Below are 22,206 nucleotides of genomic sequence, written 5' to 3' on the forward strand. Positions count from 1 at the left end.
GTTCTATTTATTTATTTTTCAGAGATGGTGTCTTGCTCTGTCACACAGGCTGGAGTGCAGTGGTGTGATCATACTTCACTGCAGCTGTCACCTCCTGGGCTCAAGTGTTCCTCCTGCCTCAGCCTCCCTAGCAGCTGAGACTATAGGCACCTACCACCATGCCCAGCTAATTTGTCCTGGACAGTTAAGCTATTTGCTCAAGCTCACACATCTGGTAAACAGTCTGTTTATCTGCAGAGCCAGCATTCTTATGCAACATACAGCCTACTTCTAGGCATCCGGGGATTTAGATCCTTGGAGTCCATGATAAACAGACCAATGGGAGGTGACATCCTTATTTTTAGAGGCTTTGATTTTATTGCAAGGCCCTAGTCAGCAGTCATGAGATTTACCTAGGGACATGAAGACTTTCCTTCTCCGAAGAAGCAGATTAGAAAACTTGTCTTCTTAAACTAAGTGGCCACAGCCCTTAAAGACATGGAAATCTAAAAGCTCTGATGGGCACTCCCAAGAAATTACAGACTTGGGTCTTTTAAAGACTGGCACTAATTAAAGGCGAAAGTCATGGAGAGGGCGGTGACCTGAACAACCATTCACCTCCCACACGGCACAATCTTGAGGTTCCATTTTACTTTTCTTAATCTGCCAGGGTTGAAAGAATCTAGATCTGAAATTTTTCAGACTTCAGTTTTCAAACTTCTAGTTGTATAATTGTGACTTTTTGGCCAAACAGAAAGTTTTATTTGTGGAATGTCATTATCAAGAATGAGGCACATGAAGATCTTTAATTCTCACCATGGTCAGAGTACTGTTATGACCTCCATTTTCCAGATAAGGAAACTGAGTTGCACAAAAGAATCAGGAACTTTCCCAAGGTCACACAGTTTTTAAGTGGTGAAGGAATTTAAATCCGGATCTGCTGAAGTCCAGAACCTGGCTTAGTACCACTGGGGCTGTAGGAGGAAGCCCAGTAGATAAAACTGTGAGTTGGGCCAGGCACAGTGGCTCACGTCTGTAATCCCAGCACTTCGGGAGGCCAAGGCGGGATGATCACTTGAACCCAGGAGTTTAAGGCTGCAGTGAGCCGTAATTGCACCACTGCATTCCAGCCTGGGCCAAAGAGCAAGGCCCCATCTCTAAAAAATAAAAATAAATTAAAAGATACAAATAAAATGATGAGTTAAGCTGCCTTGGTTTGGGTCTGGGTGTGTTGGTTTGGAAGAGGCCAGCTCACTGAGACTTCCCCTTGTGCCCTGTAGGGCCCTTGGAAAGCTTGATAGCACCAGAGCAGTTAAAAAAACTGGAAACAAATGTCCTTCAACAGAGGAATGAATCACACCTTCTGGTATATTCATTCAACGGAATACTTACTACTCAGTGATAAAAAGATAACATTTCAAAATAATTATGCTGAATGAAAAAGCTAGACAAAAATGGAGCATACCGTGTGATTGCATTTATATAAAACTCTAGAAAATGCAAACTAATCAATAGTGACAGTAAGCAGATCAGTGCTTACTTGGGGGCAAGGAGAGGGTGGGAGGGATTACCAAGAGGTGCCAGGAAACTTTTTAGGTGATTAATATGGTCACTATCTTGATTGTGGTGATGGTTTCGAGAGTGTGTGTGTTTGTGTGTGTTAGATATGTATGTATCTTAATTATACACTTTATTCTTTAGGTAGGAGATAGCCAAAAAAAAAAGTTTACACTTTAAATATGTGCAGTTTATTGAATGAAATTACACCTCAAAAAAGCAGTTAAAAAAAAAACTTCAGCTGGATGTGGTGGCTCATGCCTGTAATCCCAATACTTTGGGAGGCTGAGGTGGGCAGATCGCTTGAGCACATGAGTTTGAGACCAGCCTGGGCAACATGGTGAAACCTCGTCTCTAAAAATACATATATATAAATTAGTTGGGCATGGTGGTGTGTGCCTGTGGTCCCAGCTACTTGGGAGGCTAAGGTGGGACGATTGCTTGAGCCCGGGAGGCGGAGGTTGCAGGGAATGGAGATTGTGCCACTGCATTCCAGCCTGAGTAACAGAGACCCTGTCTCAGAAAAAGAAAAACAACAACAATAACACACACACACACACACACACCACTTCAAAATTCAAAAGATTTGCTCAAGCTCACTCAGCACGCTGATGGGGAGCCAGGCCAGGCCAGAGCTCCCCCTGTGGCTCACACCACTGTGAGGAAGGAAGCCTCCCCCAAATACAGCCCCCAGGCTTCACCCTGTACTGAGGGCCAGGTGGTTTCTCTCCAGTCATGGTAATGTGGGTACTGGACAAGCCCGGGCTCTGGCCACCAGGCAAATGGGTAGGTCAACAAGGCAAAGTTGGTGGGAGCTTCACCCCATCAAGCCCAGAAACAAGGGCTGTTTACTGGGAACACCCTAGGGGAGGCTGTACTCACAACCAGGAATCTTTGACAAAAATATAAACCTGCTAGAAAGATTAGAAGAGACAATCTCTTCCTTTGTCAAATTATCTGGACCAACACCTACTGAGCATCTACCATGTGTGAGGGTCTGTCCTAGCTCACTATCTTATGGAGTCTAGGTAAGGATGGAATGAGATAAATGCAAGGGCATGACACACTAAATAGGCATCCCCCAAATAGTAGCCGTTACTCATCTATCAAATATCCCCTAAGTGCTCGCTCTGTGTGCAGAGGGAACAGACACTTGGGCTGATCCTCGAGGCCAGGAAAGATACGTGGACAGAAAGCTTTGCCACAACACTGAAATTTGCGAGATAAATGCTTCGAGGGCCAAGAGGAGAAATAAATTACTTCCAGCTGTGGAGAGGTTTCATGGAGGCTATGGTATGTAAGGGAGGGAAAGGAATTTGTATATGGAGACAAGGGAGGCTGGTGGAGGAGATCATTCCGCTTACAGGGGGCAGCATGAACAAAAGCAAGGCACCTGAGGAGCGGGCTGGCTGGCTGCAGCGAGGAGTGAGAAAGCCTCGAAGGGTGGGCTGGGGCCAAGTGCACGGGGAAGCCCCAGAGAAATATGTGGCCACGTCTGCTCCCCACCCCCACTCCTGCAGAAGCCTGAGCTCCGCTGTGTGATTCATTCATTCCGTGGACAGCCAGCTGGGCTGATGGCAGGCGTGGGAGCTTCCCTAATGCCTCTGTGGCCTTGGAAGAACAGAGCCAAGTGCCTCAGCTAGAAACTTGGATTTCAGCTGGGGGTGGTGGTATAGAGAGAACTCAAAGGAAATGAACCCCTCTGAGAAGCACTCACTGTAAGAGACACCAGTGTCTCAACTCTTGGGCGTTCCCAGTGGGCCAGCCAGACCTCCTAGGGCAATTGAAAATGGAAAAAATCCTCAAGTTTGTTCTCTCAGAGCCCAGAGAAACTTTTTTTTTTAGAAGAAACTGTCTTAAACGTCTCTGTGGATGGTCAAGTCCAGGAGACACTGCCATCTGGTGGTCAAGAAACACATTTACCTGGTGGGCTGGGAAGGATCCCTGCACCCCGGAGGGGCCACGAAGGCAGAAATGGCCCTGAGATTTGTTTAGTACTTTCATAATGGGATAGAAAGGGATGGAAATTATGCTTGCAACCAGTTTAGAGTTGAAATAAAGTGTTATTTCTGGCTACTCAGTTCCCCGAGGTGCAGGCATTATGCATTGGGCAGATGAGGAAACTGTCCATGAGATAGATGAGGTGGCTGCTTCCATGTCTGAGCTGGTCAAGTGCAGAGCCAGATCTTATTCCAGTCTCCAGCAGCCCTGGGTCCCCAGTAAGTGCCCAATAAATGGCTAAAGTGGTGATTCTCAACATGTGACCCCCAAGAGCCTTTCAGAAGGCACAAGAGGTTCAATTTAAAAGCTTCTGTAAGATGCCTTTTCCTCCTTAACAATTGTACAGTAAAGTTTTCTAGAGTCTAAAGGAATGCAGTGACTTCATCTAGTCCTAATGACTAATGGGATGTGTGCCTGGGTATTTTTGTTTTAAAAATTCCTGTTTTAATTTCTAATGTAGTATAACCCACATAACCAAAACTGTTTGATAATAATTTTTTAATTTTTTTTGAGACACAGTTTCACTCTTTCACCCAGGCTGCAGTGAAGTGGTGCATTCTTGGCTCACTGCAACCTCCACCCCCTGGGTTCAAGTGATTCTCCTGCCTCAGCCTCCCGAGTACATGTGATTACAGGCATGTGCCACCACGCCCGACTAATTTTTGTATTTTTAGTAGAGACGGGGTTTCACCATGTTGGCCAGGCTGGTCCCAAACTCTTGACTTCAGGTAATCCACCCACCTAGGCCTCCCAAAGTGCTAGGATTACAGATGTGAGCCACTGCACCCAGCCGAGATCCTCAAAAAATTTTTAAGAGTACATAAGATCTACTCAGGAGGCTGAAGCAGGAGGATTACTTGATCCCGGAAGTTAGAGGTTACAGTGAGCTATGATCATGCCACTGCATTCCAACCTGACTAGTCTCAGCCTGACTTAGCCTGACTGGAATTCAAATGGCCATTTTGACAGATTTTTGACTAATGAAATATTTTAAAAATGAGTGGCAGCCAGGTGCAGTGGCTCATGCCTGTAATCCCAGAACTTTGGGAGGCCGAGGCAGGTGGATCACCTGAGGGCAGGAGTTCAAGGCCACTTTGGGAGGCCAAGGCAGGAGGATTGCTTGAGCTCAGGAGTTCAAGACCAACCTGGGCAACATAGCAAAACCCCATTTCTAGAAAAAAACTCAAAAAAAAACAAGGTTAACTGGGCATGATGACATGTGCCTGTAGTGCCAGCTACTTGAGAGGCTAAGGTGGGAGTATTGCTTGAGCCTGGGAGGTCAAAACTGCAGTGAGCCCTGATTGCGCCAGTGCACTCCAGACTGGGTGACAGAGTGAAACCCCATCTCAAAACAAACAAACAAAAAGCCAAAAATGAATCACTAATATTTTCTGAGTGATTTTTTAACCAGCAATCACAGCTGTAATTAATTTACATGTTTCATTTCATTTAATCCCCACAACCACCATTTGCAGTAGATGCTATCATCACATTTTGTCTGTGGACACTGAGAGGTTAAGTGGCCCAGCTAGGAGGTACTGGAGCTTGAACTCTATCCCAGGCAGTTTGTCTCCACAGCCTCTTCCTATTATTCCACTTGTTTAACATTTGATAATCTCTTGTGCAATTCACTTGATAGACAAATTTTTTCAAAATATAGAGTCTATGAAACTGGTGAAAAGAAAGGGGATCACTGTTCTGGGTCAATGCCTCTACTTTATAGGTGAGGAAAAAATGAGGCCCAGAGAGGGGAAGTGATTTCCTAAAGATCACACAGCAAAGAATCAGAATCTACAGGGTGTCTGACTCCCAGGTGGGAACTCTCAAAACTCCAACCCAAGTAAGCATAACCACTTACATGTGAGCAAGCAACACCAAGACCAGGCAAGACAACATCTCCAACAAAAGCAGCTTGATTTTATTGCAGGGAAGCTAGGAAGGAATAGGACAACTGAGGGTCTCCGCAGGAACACCATCACTCGGCATGACCGCCAAGTCCCAGGTCTGTCTGGAAGCCAGCGGGAGGATCAACATCCTAGGAAAGATGGAAAGTTAGGTGGAACAAAGGTGCCATCTGGTGTGGACATAGCGATATTGCAAAGGCAATAAATGCACTAACAGACGGGTGACGCAGGGGTGCACTAAGAGTCTTGCACTAAAAGGCAGGGGTGAGGTGGAAAACGCAGGGTGCAGATGCAGGAGCAGGACTAGAGACCCAGTGTCCAGCCCTGCACACTGCTCCCATGAAGTCTGTTATACTTAGGTTGGCTGGAACGCATTAACCTTGCTAAGCCAATCACTGCCAAAGCCCTCTTCTGGGGAATTTCCAGGGCTGCCAGGATACCCAGTCAACAGCACTCTCTATCCTGTTACAGGTTGGAAAGGCAATGAACAAAATCATGGCAAATAAATCTGCCAAGAGTCAGATGATCAAGGTGACTTCAAAACCAATAAACACTCTATCTTTGAGGTTCCCAAGCCTGGCTTCAAATCGGTCACTGAGGAGCCTCTTAAAACAGACTTCAAAGACATGCTGCCTGAGCATGTGGACTAAAGCTGGCTTATTGGGTGATTCTTACTGAGCACTGTGCATCTGAATTTCCAGGAGCCTTTCCAAACAATACATGGTTACTGAAATATGTACAGGTAAGATTGCATGATGTCTAGAATTTGCTTCAGAATAATCTGGGCAGGAGGGAGTGGGCATGATGTCTAGAATTTGCTTCAAAATAATATGGGTGTTTCATCACCCAGATGAAACAATGAGGACAGTGGAGTTTCTAATCCAAGATGTGTGCATTAGGGCTCCCCCACGTGGATACAGATAGCTCTGGAAGAGTTTTTTTCCTTCTCTTCCTTCATTCCTTCTTGTCACAGAGCACTTTTATCAAAAAATAACAGGCCTTGGTGAAATAAATACTAACTGTTGGATCTGAGTGACGGGTACTTGGGGATTCATTCTATTACTCTACTTACACATGTTTGAAACTTCCTATCATAAAAAATCTAAAATAGATTAAAAGTACCATGAAAATTATTAAGTATTGGAAGGAATGATTTACAACACATGCTATGACTTGACTGAATCTTGAAAACATTATGCTACATGGAAAAAGGCAGACACAAAAAGGTCACATATAATGTAATTCTTTTTATATGACATGTCCAGGGTAGGCAAATCCAGAGTAGCAGAAAGCAAATTAATGGCTGCCAGGCGATGGAGAGATGGGTAGTGGGGAGTGACTTCTTAATGGATACAGGGTGTGTTTCTGAGATGATGAAAAAATTTTGAAACTAGAGAGAGATGGTGGTCATACAACATTGTGAACACACCAAATGCCACTGAATGATAGACTTTAACCCATTTATGCCTAGTGTTCCATTATTGGAACGCTAAGCTTGCAGGAGTTATTTATATCCTACTGTTCATCACCAAGGTTTGATTTTTCACATAAAAAACTCTGCAATATTCAGCATAAATGGGTTAAAATAGTTATTATGTCTTGTGAATTTCATCTCAATAAAATAACATGAGAAAACATGTTTTCTATGAGAAAAACACATTAAGCTACACATGGTTTACATCCAACAGATATTACTTTTTTAGTTAAAAAAATTCATATGCCCAGGCCTGGAGTTTCTAATCCAAGATGTGTGCATTAGGGCTCCCCCATGTATATAGCTAGTTCAGGAAGAGTATTTTTTTCCTTCTCTGCCTCCATTCCTTCTTGTTACAGAGCGTTTTTATAAAATACAGTCTTACAGGAAGCCCAATATGACACAGGACTGTTTGGGAGCTATGGAGGGTCCAAAGCCCCATCCACTCACCCTCCCTACAAAACCCTAGGGGTGGAGGAATGATGTAAGAAACACTGTTCTTCAACATGCTGGAAACCGCTGATGTTTTACTTCCCTAGAGGATAAGCTTTCATATGTGGAGAGATTGCACAGCAGTCCCCACAAGACAGGAAAGCAGGTTGGAGGTTTTAGCCCCATTTTACCGATGGGAAGACCAAATCTCTGTAATGTAAAAAGTCCCCAAAGTCAGTGTGAAATGAGGAGAGTTGGAATTAGAATCCTAGATTCCTCATTATTCATCCTGGGTTCATTCCTGAATATGGGTTCTAACTATGGATGGAAAGTGCATGACGAAAACAGATGCATCTGACATCTTGTGACTTGCATGTGATGTTACCACATACACAGAACACTGCTATGACTCAGGTTCCAAATGTATGCCTTTGGGAAGGAGGCTATCCTCAAAGAGGACCTACCAGTCAGTTGTGGCTAGCCTCTGTCCGGGGGGTCTCTGTGGGCCCATTCACAGGGACAATGCCACCAGTAACAGTTACAGAACTCCGATTCAGGATATCTGACTTTCTTCCTGCCTCTGCTACTCACCAGGGTGGGACTTTGGTTGAATCACTTCCCCTCTCTTGGCCTCATTTTTCTCAGTCACGTCAGGGCACCAAACCACATCAGAGGTGTGGCGATCATTGTAATTCACGAGTCAAATGCACTACATGGGCAGTGGCAGCCAGGAGTGCCCTGCTGAGACTGTGGCTGGATCAATGAGTAAGGTCTGCCTGGTTCCAGAGCGAAGAGTGCTGGCACAGTGCCCCTTACTGCATCACTGGATTACATAAAAGTGAAGGGAACATCTAGCTCAAACATGCTATTGTTTTTGTACCAGTCTGGACAGAGGGCATGCTCAGGAAGCTGACAACAGTTTCAAGTAGAGAGAGCGGCACAGTCTGAATTAACTCACTTGGTCAGGGCACAGGAGAACAAGGCCCAAGGCATAAGTGTCAACTCTGATGAGACAGTCAGTTTATCAAAGCCAGAGCCATGTGTGGTGATATGTACCTATAGTTCCAGTTACTTAGAAGGCTGAGGCAGGAGGATCACTTGAGCCCAGGAGTTAAAGGCTATAGTGCACTATGATCACACCTATGAAGAGTTACTACCCTCCAGCCTGGGCCACATAGTGAAACACTGTCTCAAACCAATGAACAAATAAAGAAGTCAAAGATGCACTGCTTAGGGTCATATACTGTAAACTTAAACCCTGCTAACCATGAACTGCAACCCTCAAGTCCAAAAGAGGACTCTGGGAGACATTACACAGTGCTCTGTCCACTCACAGGGTCTGTAAGAATTTCCTGAACTTGTGATTTGCATTAGACAATAATAAAATATTTGTAACCACTCCAAAGAAGGTGGACAGTGGATTGAAAGAACCCAGAGGGCTCTCCCACTCCATTCAAGCTCTCAAAGGCCAAGGTGTTCACTCTGATGAGAGGTGTGAGCTGTAGGTTTGTTCAGCAAGTGCTGGGGCCTTACTCACCTGCCCCCTTTGGTCCATCCTGTGGGCTGTGGGGACCAGGCCCCTGCTACTCAAGGCCAAGGTAGGAAACAGTCTTTCCTGTTTTCTTCAGGGTTGCAAGCAGAGTGTCCATGCTGTGCTCAGATTCAATGCAGACCTTCTTGTTGGGCAGGTCAATGTCATACTTAACTCCTGCAGGAAGAGGAAATGGGGTATGGGGAGAGGAAGCACAGACCCTCCCAGTTACAGCAAGGAAGAGTTCAGGCTCTAAATTACTACTCACAACCACCCTTGCCCTTTCCTCTAGAGCAGGGATTGGCAAACTTCTTCTGTAACGGGCCAGAAAGCAAATGTTTTAGGCATTGTGGGTCACATATAGACTCTGTTGTATATTCTGTGTATTTTTTTATAACTCTATTCCTGAACATACAAAAACAGGCTGTGAGCAGGATTTGGCCCATGTGCTGATCTCTGTTCTATACTAGGGCTTTCTGAGACAGAGACTCACTCTGTTGCCCAGGCTGGAGTGCAGTGGCATGATCTCAGCTCACTGCAACCTCCACCTCCTGGGTTCAAGTGATTCTCATGCCTCAGCCTTTGGAGCAGCTGGGATTACAGGCGTATGCCACCACACCTGGTTAATTTTTGTATTTTTAGTAGAGACAGGGTTTTGTCATGTTGCCCAGGCTGGTCTCAAACTCCTGATCTCAAGTGATCTGCCCGCCTTGGCCTCCCAAAGTGCTGGGATTATAGGCATGAGCCACCGTGCCCAGCCACCTTTTTTTTTTAATTGCAAAAGTAATATAGACACCTTTTTTTTTTTCTTCAAAAAAGCAAACATTTCTAAATAAAAGTAGAAGCAGTAAGGCCCCCTACTGATCCTGCCCCTAGAGATCACTGTGAATAGTCTGGCTTCTATCTAGACTTTGTCCCAGATAGACAAATGAAAAATAATTCCTCCAAATCGCATCACACTATATAAACAGGTCTTGCTAATATTTTACTTTTCTCTTTTATTCATTTTTATTTATTTATTTATGTATTTATTTAGAGACAGGGTCTCACTGTGTTATACAGGCTGGAGTGCAGTGGCACAATCACAAATCACTGTATCCTTGAATACCCGGGCTCAGGTGATCCTCCCTTCTCAGCCTCCCAAGTTGTTGTGACTACAGGCACATGCCACTACGCCTGGTTAAGTTTTGTATTTTATGTAGAGACAGAGTTTCGCATATTGCCCAGGCTGGTCTTGAACTTCTGGGCTCAAGCGATCTGCCTGCCTTGGCTTCCCAAAGTGCTGGGACTACAGGTGTGAGCCACTGCACCCGGTCCTTTTTTTTTTTTTTTTTTTTTTTTTGGACACAGAGTCTTGCTGTGTCACCCAGGCTGGAGTGCAGTGGCACGATCTCAGCTTATTGTAGCCTCTGCCTCCCGGGTTCAAGCGATTCTTCTGCCTCAGCCAGCCTCCCGAGTAGCTGGGATTACAGGCATGAGCCACCACACTGAGCTAATTTTTGTATTTTTAGTAGAGATGGGGTTTCGCCATGTTGGCCAGGTTGGTCTTGAATTCCTGATCTCAGGTGATCCACCTGCGCTGGCCTCCCAAAGTGTTGGGACTATAGGCGTGAGCCACAGTGCCCAGCCCTATTCTTTTTTTAAAAGCTACAATCTTCCACAGTGTGGACGTACCACACATCCACTTAATTAATCCACTGTTAAAGGTCATTGAGGATGCTTCTAATTTTTCACCACTATCACAATGTTATAGTAAACATATTTGAACTTGTCTTAAAACACTTATAAAAATATTGTTATACCATGAATTCACAGAATGGAAATTGTGGGGCAACAGATATTTGGCACATTTTGAATGTTTAATAGACATTGCAAAATCACCCTCCTAAATGGCTATGCCAATTTACAGCTCCCCAGCAGCACATGGGAGGACCCAGAGTTTTACTCTGACAAAAGAGTGCAAAAAGAAAGGAAAACTCTTGATAGGTTCTAGGCCTGGCCTCACCATTGACTTGCTGGGTGACCATGGGCGGGGAGTTGGTGGGAGGAGGGTCCTGCTTCTCACAGGCCTCAGCTACCTCATCTGTACATGAAGGAGTCAGGGCTGGCCAGCTCCTGTGGCCTTTCCAGCTCAAGGATGCCATTAGTCTGTGATTCCTCAGCCCTACCACTGTTCTTTTAGGGCCATAAGCAACTCAAAAAACCCTCCTGACCCTTCTCAAGAGGCCACCCAAGTAGGGACAGTAGGAAAAGATGGGGAGAAACCTGCCGAACCTCAAAGGCAGATCTTCCAGCAAGGGGCCTTAAAAATCATATGGTTGGCCAGGCGTGGTGGCTCATGCCTGTAATCCCAGCACTTTGGGAGGCTGAGGCGAGTGGATCACTTGAGGTCAGGAGTTCAAAACCAGCCTGGCTAACGTGGCAAAACCCCATCTCTACTAAAAATACAAAAATTAGCTCAGTATGGTGGCATGTGCCTGTAATCCCAGCTTCTCGGGAGGCTGGGGCAGGAGAATCACTTGAACCTGGGAGGCAGAGGTTGCAGTGAGCCAAGATCACGCCACTGCACTCCAGCCTGGGAGACAGAGTGAGACTCCCTCTCAAAACAAACAAACAAACAAACAAACAAACAAAACATATGGTTTCCCAGCCTGCATAACAAAGCAAGACCCTGTCTCTACAAAAAACAAAAACAAAAACAAAAAAATAGCCAGGTGTGGTCCTGTAGTCCCAGCTACTCAGGAGGCTGAGGTGGGAGGATGGCTTGAGCCTGGGAAGTTGAGGCTGCAGTGAGCCAAGACTGCGCCACTGCACTCCAGCCTGGATGAAGTTCCCGGGATGGGTAGGTGTCTTTGAGCTGTCAGACGAAATTAGGCCCATCCCCACTTCATCCAGAGCCTGCTGCTTTGTATTTGAGGAGCTCCTGTACAGTTTCATTTTTAAAGCATCAACAGGCTGGGCGCGGTGGCTCACGCCTGTAATCCCAGCACTTTGGGGGACCAAGGTGGGCAGGTCACCTGAGGTCAGGAGTTTGAGACCAGCCTGGCCAAGATGGAGAAACCCCGTCTCTACTAAAAATACAAAATTAGCCGGGCATGGTGGCCTGCGCCTGTAATCCCAGCTACTCAGGAGGCTGAGGCAGGAGAATCGCTTGAACCCGGGAGGTGGAGGTTGCAGTGGGCTGAGATCACGCCATTGCACTCTAGCCTGGGCAACAAGAGCGAAATTCTGCCTCAGAAAAAAAAAAAAAAAAAAAAAAAATTAGCCAGGCGTGGTGGCAGGCACCTATAATCCCAGCTACTTGGGAGGCTGAGGCAGGAGAATCGCTTGAACCCGGGGCAGAGTGGAGCAGGTTGCAGTGAGCAGAGATCATGCCACTTCACTCTAGCCTGGGTGAAAGAGCAAAACTCCATCTCCAAAAAAAAAAAAAAAGGCATCATCAACGGCAAAAGCTGATACAGACATACAAGATATACATTCCCATACCACAGCTGGGGAAACCTAGGCCCGAGAAAGAAGGGCCCACAGTCACATGACAAGTCAGCAGCTAGGTTCTTTCCACTGTTTCAGTTTCTTTCAGATTAAGATCCCAGTTTACAGGGCTAGAGGCCAGCCACTGACTTGCTGCGGGACTATGGGCAAGTCACTTAACCTCCTGGACACTGGCATCAACATCCCCATTCCAAAGATGGAAAGTACAGCTCAGAGGACTGCTAATGAGATCACATCCATGTGGAAGCCATTTGAAAACTTAATGTCATTATTATTTAGGGTTTTAAAAAAGAAAATTTTAGAAGATTGTGTGATAGTTCATGTGGAAGAAAAAGAAAAGAAAAAATCTTAGAAGGCTGACTGAGCACTGGCATTGCCAAAACTCTGATCACAACTCAGTTATTACCTCACTCAGTCCCAGGACCAGATCCCAGTCCTCTCTGGGCCTCAGTTTCCCCAGCTGTAAAATGACAAGGCTGGATGAGACTGATTGTTCAAAAGAGGTGCTTTAAGAATATCTGCATGTGGCCAGGTGCGGTGGCTCATGCCTGTAACCCTAGCACTTTGGGAGACCAAAGCGGGCGGATTACTTGAGGTCAAGAGTTCAAGACCAGCCTGGCCAACATGGTGAAACCCCGTATCTATGAAAAGTACAAAAATTCACTGGAAATCGCCTGAACCCAGGAGGCAGAGGCTGCAATGAGCTGAGATCATGCCACTGCACTCCAGCCTGGGCAACAAACAGAGTGAGACTTCATCTCAAAAAAAAAAAAAAATCTGCATGTGAGTGATTCAAAATTAATTAAAAATTTTTTTTTGAAGTAAAGAAACAGAAAAAGACAAAATTTAAAAAATTTTTACCTTTTTTTAAATCTTTCCTTTTTTTCTTTCTTTTTTTTTTTTTGGAGACAGGGTCTTGCTCTGTTGCCCCCACTGCAGTGCAGTGGCACGATCTAGGCTCACTGCGGCCTTAACCTCCCGGGCTCAAGCGATCTTCCCACCTCAGCCCCCCAAATTAGCTGGGAGTACAGGCATGTAACACCATGCCTGGCTAATTTTTTTGGTATTTTTTGTAGAGATGGCATTTTACCATGTTGCCCAGGCTGGTCTCGGGAACTCCTGAGCTCAGGCAATCCGCCCGCCTCAGCCTTCCGAAATGCTGGGATCACAGGTGTGAGCCACCGTGCCCAGCCCCATTTAAAAAATCTTAATAGAGGCTGCGCAGGGTGGCTCGCGCCTGTAATCCCAGCACTTTGGGAGGCCAAGGCGGGCAGATCACCTGAGGTCAGGCATTCGAGACCAGCCTGACCAACATGGAGAAACCCCGTCTGTACTGAAAATACAAAATGAGCCAGGCGTGGTGGTGCATGCCTGTAATCCCAGCTACTTGGAAGGCTGAGGCAAGAGAATTGCTTGAACCTGGGAGGCGGAGGTTGCGACAAGCCGAGATTGCACCATTGCACTCCAGGCTGAGCAAGAAGAGCGAAACTCTGTCTCAAAAAAAAAAAAAAAAAAAAAAATCAATAGAAAATGACACTCAGATGTGTCATGCAGTACACACTGGAGATGACCAACATATTAACTAATACTGCCATGGCTCCAGAACTACTCCTGGCAGTACTAGTTAATTTGGCTAAATCCCAGCTCTGCTATTTACTGACCATGTGATCCCAGATAAGTTACTTAATGTTTCTGAACTTCAGCTGTCTCCTGTTTAACATGGAGCTAGTCAAAAAAAACTATCTGAAATGGCCGTGGTGAGGATTAAATGATGTGATCCACATAAGCCACTAAGAAAATAACAAGAGTAGTTGGCACATGCTAAGTACTCAATATATTTTAGTTTTACTGTTATGATCAGCTTAACCCTAAGTCTCTCCTGCAACATCTGCATGCATCTGAACATGGCATAAGTGCACCCAACTCAGGGCCACTCACTCACCTCCAAGCTTATTGAGGACCCGAGAGACAGCTTCAGCACAGCCTCCACAGGTCATGTCCACAGAGAACTCGTGCTTCTGAAACAAACACAGGGGGACCATGACCCGAGCCCTGTAGAGTGACCCCCACACAGTGCCAGCAGACAGGCCCACTCAGGGTCAAGACACAAGACAGAGAGACTGGGCAGGACCTGGTTGGCATCAGACTCATCAGAAGCCTGTTTCTGAGCCCGTCTCTTCAACTATAGAGTAGCTAAGAGTTTCTACCTCACAAGTTGTAGTCAATGGAATCATCCCTATAAATCCTTTAGCAGTGTCTGGCACATAGTGAATAGAATCACCTGGAGATCTAGTTTAAAATGCTTTTTCCTAGTCCTACCTTCAAAACACTGATTCTTGAGCTATGAGCTTTGTCTCAGGGCCACCAATAACTCTGACAGGGATGGGCCCCCATACTCTGAGCAATGCTCATCTGGTGGGCCCACTTATGAACCAGAAAATTATTTTCTGCACTAGAGTCACCTACAGCTTGCAAAAACTACAGGTTCTGGTCAGCAAGTCTGGGCTGGGGAATCTGTTATGTCTACTCATTACCCCAGGTGATTCTGCTTTCATCCAAGGGCTGCATTCTCAGAGGCAGCATCTGGGTCCAGGGAAAGAAAGGATTGCCTGGGTTCCCCAGTGGGTTGGAGGCCAGGCAGGAAGGGATCCCCGGCTCCTAGTCTTCATGTAAGCTCTACATTCTACAGTCTCTAGGATATCTAACAGATCAAGGGTCTGAAGGTAAGCTCCCAGAAGACAGAGGTTTTGTTCAGTTCACTACTGGATTCCTAATACTTGGAACAGTGCCTGGACAGAGTAGGTGCTTAAAACATATTTTTGAGTCAATGGATAATTGACATGGCTGGTTTGAACTTCTGGATCTTTTGCTTTGCTTTTGCACAAGGATTACTTATACCAATACTTTATTTTAAAATCTCTGGAAATGAGACCATCTGAAATCAGATAAATATGGCTTCAGATACCAGCTCTGGCACTACTAGTTGCATGATCATCAATATGTTACTTCTCTGTGCCTTAGTTTCCACATCTGAAAATTGAGGGTAAGAGTCCCTCTCTAGATTTGTGAATGGGATGAACACAGGATTTTAAGTGCGGTAGCCAGCATCCAAGATGGCCTCAATGATCTCTGCCTCTGGTATTTATGCCCTTGAGTAATCCCATTCCAAATGTCTTGGGTTGGTCTGTGTGTCTTATAGAATATGGCTTGAAGTGAGGTTATGTGGCTTCTGAAGCTATCACAATGTCATAAAAGACACTGTGACTTCTGTCTTGCTCCATTTCTGGGGTCACTTGCACTAGAGGAAGTCAGCTACTAAATTACAAAGATATTCAAGCAACCACAAGGAGAGGTCCACAAAGTGAGAGACTGAACCCTCGAGCTAACAAGCATGTGAGGTGAGCCATCTTGGAAGTGGATTCTCCAGCTCCAGTCAAGCCTTCAGATGAATGCAGCTCCAGCCAACATCTCACTGCAACTTTATGAGAGCCTCTGAGCTGGAGCCACTAGGCCAAGCTGTTCCCAAATTCCTGACTCTCAGAAACTGTGTGAGTTACTATAAATATATTTGTTGTTTTATACTACAAAGTTTTGGGATAATTACTAAGGAGCAATAGATAACTAACACATTAAGGAAATTAGAGCCTAGTACTAGGTTCCGTTGGGTAAAAGGTTAGCTATTGGATCATTAATTTCTTCCATTTGTCTCTCCTGTTTCCCTTCAAAAATCAATGGCTACATTTTTCATGGAGCACTTCAAAATATTTCAAGTCTATTACCTCAGTTGGAATCCTGGGTGTAGTGATATATCTTGCTAGAAAACCACAGGCAAAATCTCTGCTCCAGAAGGGCTCCAGTTCCCTAATCTATACCAAAAGGGTATTAGCTAACTCAATTTTTTTCAACTTTAGTGTGCATAGGAAGAATCTGGGGACCTTGTGGAAAGTGCAACTCCCAGACACCTGCCTCAACTGACTCTGTGGATGTGGAGTGGGCCCTGCCACTCCCCATTTTTAACCTACTGGGGAGAGACCGGGAGGCAAAACTACAAACCTGAAAATAAAGTGGCTAAGTGGCTTCTCAAACTCTTTCCAAGTCTCTAAACACCGCTGAGTCTGGATTGTCACTGTGCTCTACAGAGGAAACGAAGACCAAGAATTAAGCAGCTCGATTTTCCAGTGCAGACTGTTTGAACTTTGTGACTAGTAAACCACTCCTTTTATTACGGCCAAATCTGCAAAATCTGCCTTAAAGAAAATAGTCAGTCTTTCCTTTCTTCTAAACATCTCTGATTTTTTCATCTTGTTTCCTGACTATTCACAGACAGCAACAATAACAAATTCTGGAAAGAAGGATTTGTAGTAGGTATTACAAAATCTTGTCTTTAAAATGTGGTCCTCAGCCCAACAATATGAGCATCACCTGAGAGCCTGTCAGAAATGCAGAATCTCAGGTCCCTTCCCAGAAGTCCGGAATCAGAATCCTCATTTTAACAAGACACCCAAGTCATTCCTCCCCACATTACAGTCTGAGATGATGCTCTCCTCTATTAAAAAGTTTTTTTAGGCTGGGCAATGTGGCTCATGCCTATAATCTCAACACTTTGGGAGGCTGTGGCAGGCGGATCACCTGAGGTCAGAAGTTTGAGACCAGTCTGGCCAACATGGCAAAACCTGTTTCTCTACTAAAAATAGAAAAAAAATTAGCCAGGCATGGTGGCAGGTGCCTGTAATCCCAGCTACTTAGGAGGCTGAGGCAGGAAAATCACTTGAACCCAGGAGTTTGAGACTAGCCTGGGCAATACAATGAGATCATGGCTCCATTTAATTTAAAAGAAAAAAATTGTTTTGGAAAAAAAAATGATGATGCTCTGGAACATGGATTGGCACACTACAAGCTACCTGTTTTACAAAGAGTTTTGTTAAAACATAGCCCAAATCGGGCCAGGTGTGGTGGCTCATGCCTGTAATCCCAGCACTTTTGGGAGGCCGAGGCGGGAGGATCACGAGGTCAAGAGATGGAGACCATTCTGGCCAACATGGTGAAACCCCGTCTCTACTAAAAATACAAAAATTAGCTGGTAGTGGTGGCATGCGCCTGTAGTCCCAGCTACTCAAGAGGCTGAGGCAGGAGAATTGCTTGACCCAGGAGGCGGAGGTTGCAGTGAGCCAAGACCATGCCATTGCACTCCAGCCTGGCGAGAGAGCGAGACTCTGTCCAAAAAAAAAAAAAAAAAAAAGAAACACAAAAACAAAAAACTACAGCCAAACTCATTTGTTTACTTTTGCACTAGAATGGCAGAGTTCAGTAGCTGTACCAGAGACCCTATGGTTTGTGAAGACTAAAATGTTTACTATCTGGGCCATGTAAAAAAAAAAGTTTGCTGAGTGTTGCTCTAGGATAACCAGCAGAAAATCAGTTCATCTATGGTTTGTACTCATATACTGAGCCAAAGCTTTGAAGGGTTTGCAAGATCAACATAAGAGCTAAATCTACTGATTGTCTATTACATGTCAAATTCTCTTTATACAGTATCTAAGTTAGTCCTCACTGAGCCTGGAAAGAGAGCTATTTATCTTATTTCACTCAGGAGGAAAGTGAAGTTCCCAAGAGTTCACTAGGTAGCTTGCAGTCATGTGGCAAATAACTACTGAGTATGGAATATGAACCTAGGCTTTCTTCGCTCCAGGGAAATCTTGCTGGTTCTGGAAAAGCAAAGTACACCGCCAGCCCTCATAACCCTGACTCTCAGCAGAAGCTCTGAAACTAGAAACACATTTTTAGGGAGCACAGTTTTTTTGCTGCCCAAGGACCTAAAGTCAACAGATACCTGAAACTTTCTGTCGCTGACTACAGGGAGTAGGTCCCATCCCCCACAGTATAAAGGTCAGAAGCCAGAAACCAGCTTCTGGGTATAAACATTACAGTTCAGTGCTCTCCTCCTCCACCTCTGAGGGGCAAAAATAAATTTGAGGGTGATGGAAAATTTATTTCATGGACAGAGTAATCACTTCTTTATACGAGAATCTCAAGATTGGCTCTACCACCAGATGCATAACTGGGTAGTTCTAGTTCCTCATGGCCTCTGGGGTCTTTTATAAACACTTATAAAATGGGTAGATTTTAAAAGCCAGTAGGTTTAAAGTAGGTTTTCAAAGTCAGTAAGTGGGATGATTCTTTTTTTTTTTTTTTTTTGAGACTGAGTCTCACAGTGTCACCCAGGCTGCAGTGCAGTGGCACGATCTCAGCTCACTGCAACCTCCGCCTCCTGGGTTCAAGCGATTCTCCTGCCTCAGACTCCCGAGTAGCTGGGACTACAGGCGTCCGCCACCATGCCCGGCTAATTTTTTTGTATTTTTAGTAGAGACGGGGTTTCACCATGTTGGCCAGGCTGGTCTCGAAGTCCTGACTTCGTGATCTGCCTGCCTTAGCCTCCCAAAGTGCTGGGATTACAGGCATTAGCCGCTGCACCTGGCCTATTATTATCCCTTCTTGACCGATGAGGAAACTGAGATTTAGGGGTTAGTTCACACACTCACGGTGATTCGGCTGAGTAGGGCCTGAATTGAACATAGTCAGCCTAAAAAACCTCAATGCTTAACCACTGAGATCTTGTTAAAATGGGATTGAAAGCTGCCTGCCTATAGTTTTCTCTTCTCTTCTCTTCTTTCTTTCTTTCTTTTATTTCTCTCTCCTTCCTTCCTTTTCTTTTTTTTTTTTCTTTTGAGACAGGGTTTCACTTTCACTCTGTCACCCAAGCTGGAATGCAGTGGCATGATCACGGCTCACTGCAGCCTCAACCTCCCAGGCTCCAGCAATCCTCCCACCTCAGCCTCCCAAGTAGCTGGGACTATAGGCACGGGACACCACGTCTGGCTAATTTTTTGTATTTTTTGTAGAGCCAGGGTTTCGTCATGTTGCCAAAGTTGGTCTCAAGCTCCTGCATTAAAGTGATCTGCCTGCTCCTGCATTAAAGTGATCTGCCTGCCTGGGCCTCCCAAAGTGCTGGGATTACAGGCGTGAGCCACCATGCCCGGCCTCACCTGCCTATAGCTCTAGCCCACTTGTCCTACGTCTACACAGGAGCTACCATTTCTTGGGGACTAGATATATCAGTGGCTGTGTGACATATTTTACTGGCATTTTTCCAGTTAATACTAACAACAGTCCTGTGAGGTCAAAGTTTTTGTCCCTATTTTACAGATGAGGAAATCAAGGCAGTGAGATAAAGTAACTTGCCTGAGGTCACCCAGTTGGCAAGCTGGGGCACAGATTTTCAGAGGTTTCTGGGATTCCAAACCCTGTGCTCTCGGGCATTTGTCTGAGAAAACTCTCAGGTAACACACTCTTCCCCTTCCAGTATGTGTATATAGATATATTTTTTTCTTCCCTTTCCAGTTTTGAGGAAATCCCTTGACTAACACCCTCCTTCCTTCAGCTGTTATCTTGTGGTACATGGTGCCAAGTGCCCTCCTCATTCCCATCATCTGCTCCAGAGGGTTTTTTGTCTAAATCCCCAGAAGATACAGAATACAGTGATGATCAAGCTAGCCTTTTCCTCATTGCCACCCCCCACAAAAAATCCTGGTGGCCTTCACTCCCCAAGCCCCAGGGCAATTAATACTGTCTTCTACCATTGCCACAGGCTGACTTGCTCAACTGGTAGGGCTGATTCTATCATATTCCTTATCCATACTTTGTTGTTGGAGGATTTGTCTCAAGGCACCTGGCAAGACCCATGGGAAATGACACCTGAGATGTCAGTGGCTCTGCCCAGGGGGGCCTCTGGCTCACCTGCCAGCTCCCTAAAGACAGGATGCAAAGACACATGGCAACTGTGGGATACCTCTGGGTATCCACCTGGCCCAGAACCATGAATTAGGCACCCTGAAGAAAATGCTAAACACCACATGACCCTAACCAAGATGCAACTGAGATCAGAGCATCTTCCCAAGCCGGTGTGACTGCTTTTGCCTGGCACCTCCCATGTGGTCAGGCCTGGAGAGATGGGGAGCCTAAGGATAAGGAGCTGAATCCTGGCTCTGCCAACTTCAACACGACCTGGAATAAGTTACTGGGCTTTTTATATTTTTATCTGCCAAAGGCCTCAATTCTTTATATAAAAAACGAGGCCACGAGCAACAATATATGTGATAAGACTGAGTGATCTGCAAAGGCAGGCTAAGACTGACTTCCCAGACACAGCCACTGAGCAACTGGTGACTGTGCGGGGGGGCGGTTCCTGAACCTCTCTGGGGCTTATGGGTTCAGGCTGAGAAAGTGTCTCCATTCAGTGTCGCCCAGAGTTGATCTGAAAAGTAGGCCAGAGTGGGCAGGGAAATGAAGAAAAGCATGAACCTCTGAAAACCTGCCCGGTCCGTGAGGAAATAACCGGGTCCACTCCCTTGTCCAGAGCCTCCCCCACCGCCCTCCTTCAGGCCAGCTCCGCGGGCAGGGCAGCCAGGAAGAAGGCTCAGGGACTAGGCGTCTCAGTTCCCGCTGGCCACCAACTCCCCCACCCCCTGCCCCCTCTCTGGTTCTGTTTCTCCGTGTACGCAGGGAAGGTGTGGGCTTGTCGCCCCTGGAGGCCTTCCAGCTCCGACGTTTTGAAGCCTGGCTCCCAGATTAAACTCCCTTCGGATCCCATTTTCTGAAGGGTCGCAAAAGCTGGGGGCTGGGTGGGGTAAGCTAGGGGACAACAGCGGCTCCGGCCGCCGCCTGAGCCCTTCAAGATCAGCATCCGGTCAAGCGGCTGTGCAGCCGAGAAGCAACCCGGGACTGCAAGTCTGCGTGGCGGGGACGGCGCAACCACTCACCGGCATGACTGAGGCAGCGGCGGTGTGGCGGCGGTGGCAGCCGCGCCTCTCTGGATTCGGAGGGCGGGTTCGGCTGCGCTTCCGAGAGTGCGCGCTAGAGGCCTGGTCCCGGAGGCCCCTCCCACTCCGGGCCGGGCCGCGAGGGAGGCCCCGCCCCGTCCAGTCCTGATCCCGGCCGGCCGCGCCGCCTCCTTGCCGCGGGCCGGGCCCGTAGTCACCCGGCCTGGACGAAGAGAGGAGGTGAGAGGGGCGCTGCGTTGGCCTCCATCGACTGTCGGCCTTTTTCAGAACGCCTACTTCGGGTCAAGCTTGTGTTAGGGAATGCCAGAGAAGGGCACCGCCTTGAACAGGACATCCATCCATCCCTAAAAGGACAGTTTCGCTCATTTATTCACCGAGTCAATTTTTATTGAGCGCCAGCCAACGAGGACGCAGCGGGGGAGAAGCAGCAGCAGGAGGCTGCGAAGGACGCAGGCAGTGATAGTGCAGGGTTAGCAGAGCTGTCGTGACAGAGGAGGAAGGGCCCTGACTGCAGTGGGGTGGGGGCGGTTGTGGAAGAGAGGCGGCCTGGGGAGAAGGCAATAATCTGGACCTCGGTTAGCCTTTATCGCCCTGTTACAGGCTTTGTCTCTAAATACAGTCGCATTGGGGGTTAGGGTATCAACATAGGAATTTGCGGGGACACAATTCATGTCCATGTCAGAGTTCAGTCCCTAGCAGAGCCATACTGACTAGAGTTTTAATCTCAGCCCTATCATTTATTAGCCATGTGACCCTGGGCAGATGAACTTACCTCTCTAAGCCTCAATATCCTCACGTATAAGATGGGGACAGTTAAGGTCACTATACAATTTTTTATCTTAACCTTTTGCTAGAGAAAGGAGATGCTATTAATAATTTTGCCAGGACAACAGGCAAACACCATGACTGTTTCAGGCAAACAAGGACACATGGTTCCCTCCAAGAAACCTACTTTGCAGTATTGTTGGAATACATGTAATGTATGCAAACTTATTAGCA

At 46.3% G+C, this 22,206-nt stretch overlaps 1 protein-coding gene across 1 annotated transcript; it reads right to left on the reverse strand.

The window, feature by feature from the left end:
* Positions 1 to 5,434: 5,434 nt before the first annotated feature.
* Positions 5,435 to 21,322, reverse strand: ATOX1 (antioxidant 1 copper chaperone). The gene is made up of 4 exons (XM_004042855.5): positions 21,187 to 21,322; positions 14,313 to 14,388; positions 8,885 to 9,055; positions 5,435 to 5,572 (listed from the first exon to the last, which is right to left on the reverse strand). The coding sequence occupies exons 1-3, from the start codon at positions 21,190 to 21,192 to the stop codon at positions 8,931 to 8,933; spliced, it is 207 nt and encodes a 68-aa protein (XP_004042903.1). The 5' UTR covers positions 21,193 to 21,322; the 3' UTR covers positions 5,435 to 5,572; positions 8,885 to 8,930.
* Between the last annotated feature and the right edge of the window lie 884 nt (positions 21,323 to 22,206).

The sequence above is a fragment of the Gorilla gorilla genome, chromosome 4 (genome assembly GCF_029281585.2).
Source record: "Gorilla gorilla gorilla isolate KB3781 chromosome 4, NHGRI_mGorGor1-v2.1_pri, whole genome shotgun sequence".
In the NCBI taxonomy this organism is placed as follows: Eukaryota; Metazoa; Chordata; class Mammalia; order Primates; family Hominidae; genus Gorilla; species Gorilla gorilla.

Excerpts from the sequence above, each read along its gene's own strand:
- ATOX1 (XM_004042855.5), bottom strand. Across the intron at positions 9,056-14,312 it reads GGTCCTCAATAAGCTTGGAG|GAGTTAAGTATGACATTGAC; the intron begins GTGAGTGAGTGG and ends CTCTTCCTGCAG.